The 6,786-nt window shown below is 29.9% G+C and overlaps 1 protein-coding gene across 2 annotated transcripts; it reads left to right on the top strand.

Annotated features, from left to right (window-relative positions):
• The first annotated feature begins 2,449 nt into the window (after positions 1 to 2,449).
• Positions 2,450 to 6,444, top strand: LOC127094570 (inositol-tetrakisphosphate 1-kinase 3). Of its 2 annotated transcripts, none has more exons than XM_051033390.1 (10): positions 2,450 to 2,876; positions 3,509 to 3,590; positions 3,717 to 3,749; positions 4,258 to 4,378; positions 4,546 to 4,644; positions 5,092 to 5,211; positions 5,305 to 5,481; positions 5,573 to 5,628; positions 5,717 to 5,801; positions 5,895 to 6,444. In XM_051033390.1, the coding sequence occupies exons 1-10, from the start codon at positions 2,713 to 2,715 to the stop codon at positions 5,984 to 5,986; spliced, it is 1,029 nt and encodes a 342-aa protein (XP_050889347.1). In that variant the 5' UTR covers positions 2,450 to 2,712; the 3' UTR covers positions 5,987 to 6,444. The 2 variants fall into 2 exon arrangements, with proteins under 2 accessions (XP_050889347.1, XP_050889348.1); XM_051033391.1 differs by lacking the exon at positions 2,450 to 2,876 and adding an exon at positions 3,870 to 4,021 and having other exon boundaries at positions 3,511 to 3,590.
• The last annotated feature ends 342 nt before the right edge of the window (positions 6,445 to 6,786 follow it).

Below are 6,786 nucleotides of genomic sequence, written 5' to 3'. Positions count from 1 at the left end.
CTGAGTGTTCACATATTGATACCACATGCATTGAGTCAAGTTGTTTAGTCTCATTACATTGTACATTGGCTGCATTTGTTATTATGTTGGATGGTTGATTATGTTGTTGTTATGTTGGATGGTTGTTATGTTTCTATTATGTGTGAATAAATGTTATGTGGATTATGTAGAATTGTATTGTGGAATGAGTGATGTTCATGTGATAGTTAAATGCTTACTTATTATCATGATTTCCTTTATATAATTATGATATCTCCCCCTTTTTGTTTGAATGTTGTCTCCACGTGGATAACTTGCAGATAATCCGCAGTAGGAGCGCAAATGTGAGTGGAAGATGACGTCTTCCATTTTATTTTTGTGTCGGTGTTTGCTCTGATGTGTAACACTGAGGGATTTAAACGTTGTGTCTTTCATTATGTTTTAACATTCTTTATACGACATGTTATGTTAATGTTGGTTATGTTGAGTTAACTGTTTGTTATTGTTGTTCCGTTGAGATTTAATAAAAGTTAATATTCAGACATGTTACTATTACTACTATTTTTATAACTGTAGAGTCTTACATGTCTTTTCGATTCAGCAAGTTGATTGTATGTTGTAGCATAGTATCCTAAATTGCATGTTGAATTATTTTACTCTAATAAATATTTTAAGTTTACGCGAGGAAAAATTAGGGTGTTACATCATGGACAGTGGAACTATCATTATATAATATTCAATACGACTCAAGAGAAAGTATCGAATCTCAAACTCTAAAAGATTTCATAGCAGAATTTAACTCGCCAATAGACGAGGAAACACCCATAAAATGGGTTTAATTAATGGTGTCTAAAACATGAAGGGAAGCGCAGCAGAAATAGTCTTAGAAGGACCTGAAAGCATACACATAAAACAAACATTAAAGTTCTAATTCATAACAAACAATAATCAACAATATTTAAAAACTAAATATTATTATAGTTGAATTAATACTACACAATGTTTATTTCTCACTATTCTTGAGCTCAACCATACTTCTCAACTATCACTCTTAATAGGAAAAAACTAATATTATACTAATTAAAAAAGTTAATTAACTGTATTTAATTTTTTAAATTTCATATACAATCAAAATAAACTATAATAATATTGTTCATGATGTTTTGATATTTGATAAATTAATTATCAACATTTAATATATATATATATATATATATATATATATATATATATATATATATATATATATATATATATATATATATATATATATATATATTAATTAGCTAAAAATTATTACTAACAGCTGATTATAATAATGATTAAATTTGTGATATCTTTTTTATATCTAAAATAGTGGTTGAAGGAACTATGAATATCCTCATTGGTAAAAACCATCGAAGGAACTATGAATATCCTCATTGGCAAAAACCGTCTATTTAGAATATGCCTTCGTAAAATATAATGGTAAAATATAATGATGCCATTAATATTAATGCAATATTGACATGATTTTGGGGAAAAATAAGTCAAATTGCAATCAGAATTCATGGGTTTTTCCGGCAAAACCTTTCATGAAATAATAGTTATATTAGGAGTAAAATTAATTTTTTTATGAATATTAGTCCCTCAGTCCTTAATATATATATATATATATATATATATATATATATATATATATATATATATATATATATATATATATATATATTAAAATTTATTGATAATCAATATATTTAATCTACAAATAAATTAGATTTATTACTTATTTCATAAATTTAATATTTTTCTTGTAATAGAACAAAAAAAAAAGATTTGACACCATAATTCTAATTTTATAGATGTCTGTATGAATTTATTTTAATTATTACTATTTAAATGAAATAAACTAATATATATATATATATATATATATATATATATATATATATATATATATATATATATATATATATATATATATATATATATATATATATATATATATATATATATATATATATATATATATATATATTACCAACCCAAAAGACAATATGTATAAACTATAAACTATGAAGTGTTTATTTTTTTTGGACGGTGGCCTATCATATAAATGTTGCAATTTTTTCAATACACTTTTTAAAAGAGGATTTTATTGGAATAGTTATTTTTCCAATACACTATGACATAAACCCACACGATTTATAATCCAATTAAACGCGCGAGTTTGAGTATGCGATATTTCAATTATTAGTTTTTAAAGGTTAATTAAGAAATTATTTATAAAAGTTTTTTATAAGAAAAATAAGTTTGTGTTTATTATTTTTGGATTGGAAAGTTATAGTCTTTTTGACTTGCATGAAATACAACAACCAAAAATAAAATAAAATAAAATAAAATAAAGGGTAAAATTGAGAAAGTACAAAAAGCACATTACTTTGCATGTGATGATTATAATATTATATATACTTGTGATTTCATCTATTTTTCTCATTTCGTTCATTCTAAAAAAACCCAATCCACACTTTTTCTTCTCTCTGCAAACTGAATATTCCTCTTTTGTTTTTCCTATAAATTCATCATAAATTACTCACACATTACACCAATTTCACTAACGAAATTCCCTTTCTCAATTTCAATTTTCATAATCTTGTTTTTGACTCTCAAGTTTTTCGATTTCGTATTGATTTTGAGGTGAATTGATTGGAAAAGGGAAAAAGATTTGATCTTTGAATCAGGGGTGTTTTCGGTATGAGGCTAAACGGAGAGTTTTCGAGCGGCGAAGAAGAAGAAGTAATGGAGAAATCTGAGGTCGGTACGACGCCGTTTTCGGGACAGAAAGTTGTTGTTGGGTATGCGTTAACGGCTAAGAAGAAGAAAAGCTTTCTGCAACCGAATTTCATTTCTCTTGCAAGGTATTTTCAATTTTCAGTTTTTTTCATTTTTTTTTGTTGATTATTTCATGTGTTACACGTTTTGGTTCTTGTTTTTTTAAAGTGGCTTTTTTTAGTGGTGGGGTTCTTGGTCACTCATAATGTTTTTTAATTTTCTTTTTTTTGTTATTGTTCTTTTAATTTCTTCACATACCAAATTGATTTTTGATCATGCTTCAATATTTTTTATTTGCTATAAAGCAACTTGAGACTAACATGACACAGACAATCGTTGCTGACATTTCGATATATAATTTGAAAATGATACTGACATGACACTGCCATGCTGACAGACACAGTGACATGTCCTTTCTGATACAAATTTGAAAAAAATGAATAAATTAAATGTTATCCCATAATCACAGATGTCATCCGGAAGTGACACAGACTCAGACACATAGATACGTCCCCATAGATAAAATTTGAAAAAATGAATATATTAAATGTAATCATGTCCGAAAATGACACTGACACGGCTATGCTGACGAAGACAGACCTTTTTCTTTTTCTTTTTTGAGAGGTGTTGGAGCTACTGTGTTTCTTTGTAATGTAATGTATTGAGAATGAGGTGAACAAATCTTGATTGCTAAGACTAAAAACTATATGTAATGCAGGAGCAAGGGCATATACTTTGTTGCTATTGATGTGAACAAACCACTGTCAGAACAAGGTCCATTTGATATTGTCTTGCATAAGGTTTGTGAATGTTAAGTTTGTTTCGGAATTTTATAGTTTTTATATGTTCAAAGATTTTCGTAGGTGTTTACTGAATTTGTTTATCAGTGACACACTAATATCTGACCGGTTGTTTGTTCTTTTCAGTTGTCAGGAGAGGAATGGCGTGATATTATCGAGGTTCGTTAACTCCACACACTTCAACTCACTTTCACATTGTGTACATGTAATGTAATGTTAAGTTGTTTTGATTTCTCTTTTACTTTCTATAACGTTCATGGCATTGTATGAAATCGTTAGTATCATTAGTTTCGGAGTTGAGTATGACATGAAGATGATTGGCTGGACAACCACATCTTCTGGATACTCCCAAGCTTTATGCAACCGAATTTCATTTCTCTTGCAAGAATCATGATCAGATAGTTGAAATCAGTCCCCCAATATTCAATCATGTGAGGATTTACTTTTCTGGCATAACTTTTGTGCCCGAATAGGTTTGCTTGATATTTCCATGAGACGATAAATTGCAATATTGTTTTTTTTTCATTTAACATTTCTGCTAGTTGTCCATAGCTCACCGAAAATATGTAATTTACTGATTAGTGATTGCTTCATGGTTGCTAATTCTCCATAAAGTTTGTATTTTGGTGATGCTGATTGGGCTTTATCCCCTTTTCCGTTATTGAAGGATTTCAGGCAAAAACATCCCGATGTAATTGTTCTTGATCCCCCAGATGCAATTCAACATTTACACAATCGCCAATCCATGCTTCAAGATGTGGTGGATCTAAACTTATCTGAGAGCTACGGTAACTTATCTCCATCTGAAAGTTTTGGGGCTGTGCATAATCTGTAATAAAAAGTATTGTAAATTTACAATCATTAGTATCAAGCTCTTATATTGGGTTTCTTGCTTCAAGATATTTCGTTTTCGTTTTTCCAAATTGATTATGTATTAAGTACTGCTGTTTTTTAGGCAAGGTTGGCATCCCTAGTCAGCTAGTTATCACAAAAGACAAAGACTCATCTAGTATCCCATATGAAGTCACCAAAGCTGGGTTGAAGTTGCCATTAGGTATGTATGTTCATTTTTGTTTCCCGTATTTTATTTCGAGATTATATCTGGTTATTACTTACTATATCAGCTACTACTATTGGCACCTATTCAATAAGCCAAACATCGATGGGTTCTGAATGACTATAGCTCAGAACAGTGTTGTTAAATAGCAGTGATAGAAGCACTGTATTGTAGCGAAATTTGAACAAATCGCTATTGCATCACGACTATTTAGTACAAAATGTTGTCAAATAGCGGCACTACTGTGTAATGAATTTTGAACAAACTTCTATTTTTTGTGATCTTCTATTGACAACACTCTCAATATTTGAATGGACCAAAAAGAATCTTATTCCATTGGATATTCTGTTTTGATGTTGTTTTATTAGCCAAAGACTGTTTCAAATATATTGTCATCTCTCTTATGTGTATTGAAGTGTTTTTTTTTTACTTTCGAATTTTCAGTTGCGAAACCTCTAGTTGTTGATGGCACTGCAAAGTCACATGAACTATTTCTTGCTTATGATGAGTTCTCTCTTTCAGAGCTTGAACCTCCTCTGGTTCTACAAGAGTTTGTGAATCATGGTGTGTGATCTGATTCATACTCCACTATCATTCTGTAAACATTTTGTTTATCTAAAATCTCGATTTTCTTACTTTTTATTTGGAACATTGAAGGCGGTCTTCTCTTTAAGATCTATATTGTTGGGGAAAGCATAAAGGTTGTGAGGCGTTTCTCTCTTCCCAATATCAGTAAACGCGAGCTATCAAAAGTCGCTGGTGTATACCGTTTTCCAAGAGTTTCATGTGCAGCAGCTTCTGCAGATGATGCCGATCTAGATCCTAGTATTGCCGGTGAGATTCCAAAAATTTACCCTCTCCCACCACACTCCACCACCGTAAGATGCAACATTTCAACTTACTCTGACGCTTTTTTTTTTTACAGAACACCCACCAAGATCTTTGTTGGAAAAGCTTGCAAAGGAGCTTCGACATAGATTGGTATCACATTTATTTACTCCACTTACTTCCGCAACTGTTTTTCATTCCTAGATGATGCACTAATACTAAACTGTAACGCCATTTATAGGGACTTCGAATGTTCAACGTAGATATGATTCGAGAATACGGGACCAAGGATGTATTTTATGTCATTGACATCAACTACTTTCCAGGCAAGTATTACTCATCTGCATTCCATGGTTTTTGACATAAATCAAATTTTTATATGTTTTTAACTTTCTGTTTTATGGTTTTACCAACTTCAGGGTATGGAAAAATGCCAAACTACGAGCCTGTATTTACGGATTTTCTACTTAACCTAATGCAGAACAAATGTAAGAAGAAACTTACTGTCTAAAGCCAGAACAGTTAGAAGGAACGGTCGCGTTTAACAGAATATTTTCTGTTTTCTTTTCAGTTCTTGTTAATTAATACGAAAATATCACTGTTTTCGTTTTATTTCTTAAAATATTTATGAAGGAAACATATTTGATGTTTTCATTGTTTTCTTTACAAATATTTAAAGGATAGGAAATAAAATAAAAATAAAAGTGATATTTTTAATATTATTAACAAAAACAAGAAATAAAAACAATAAAACATTATTTTTACTAAATAGGTCATTAGATTAGACAAATGAATAGAATGTTGATGATTAGTGGCTTTCTTGTAAGTTGAAGAACAATACACTGTTAACAACTTTGTCTACAAATTGGCATGGAATGTCAATGAGCTGCCAAAATATTCGAAAGGATGAAATGTGTTTGTCTAATCTCTCTATGTATATCACTCGACCAAAAGAGCTTTTGTTGTGAATTTTATGCTTGTGCTGATTATGATTAGTAGTGCAAATTTTGTATGCTAAATAATAAGATTCATGTTTCATATGTAAGAGTTCCTATAAATATGAATGCCATATAAAATAATGGCATAGTTCGCTTTAGTGAGGGAAATATAGTGAATTTCATTGGTTGATAAGGAAACAATCTTATCAAGGGAAATATAGTTAGTTTCAGTGGTTGATAAGGAAACAATCTTATCAAGGGAAATATAGTTAGTTTCAGTGGTTGATAAGGAAACAATCTTATCAAGAGAAGCTTTTCAGCGGATTGTTATACAAAATATAGGGAAAACATATCCAGAAAGCGATTTTATGGT

This window comes from Lathyrus oleraceus, chromosome 6 (assembly GCF_024323335.1).
Source record: "Lathyrus oleraceus cultivar Zhongwan6 chromosome 6, CAAS_Psat_ZW6_1.0, whole genome shotgun sequence".
Classification (NCBI taxonomy): domain Eukaryota; kingdom Viridiplantae; phylum Streptophyta; class Magnoliopsida; order Fabales; family Fabaceae; genus Lathyrus; species Lathyrus oleraceus.
The sequence above is the reverse complement of the archived record's forward strand: the minus strand, read 5'-3'. Positions and strand labels throughout refer to the sequence as shown.

What these genes read in the sequence shown, in the direction of transcription:
- LOC127094570 (XM_051033390.1), top strand. Translation starts at nt 2,713, where the DNA reads ATGAGGCTAAACGGAGAGTTTTCGAGCGGCGAAGAAGAAGAAGTAATG. An exon ending in AATTTCATTTCTCTTGCAAG is followed by an intron (nt 2,877 to 3,508) that starts GTATTTTCAATT and finishes TATGTAATGCAG; the next exon opens with GAGCAAGGGCATATACTTTG. An exon ending in TGGGTTGAAGTTGCCATTAG is followed by an intron (nt 4,645 to 5,091) that starts GTATGTATGTTC and finishes TCGAATTTTCAG; the next exon opens with TTGCGAAACCTCTAGTTGTT.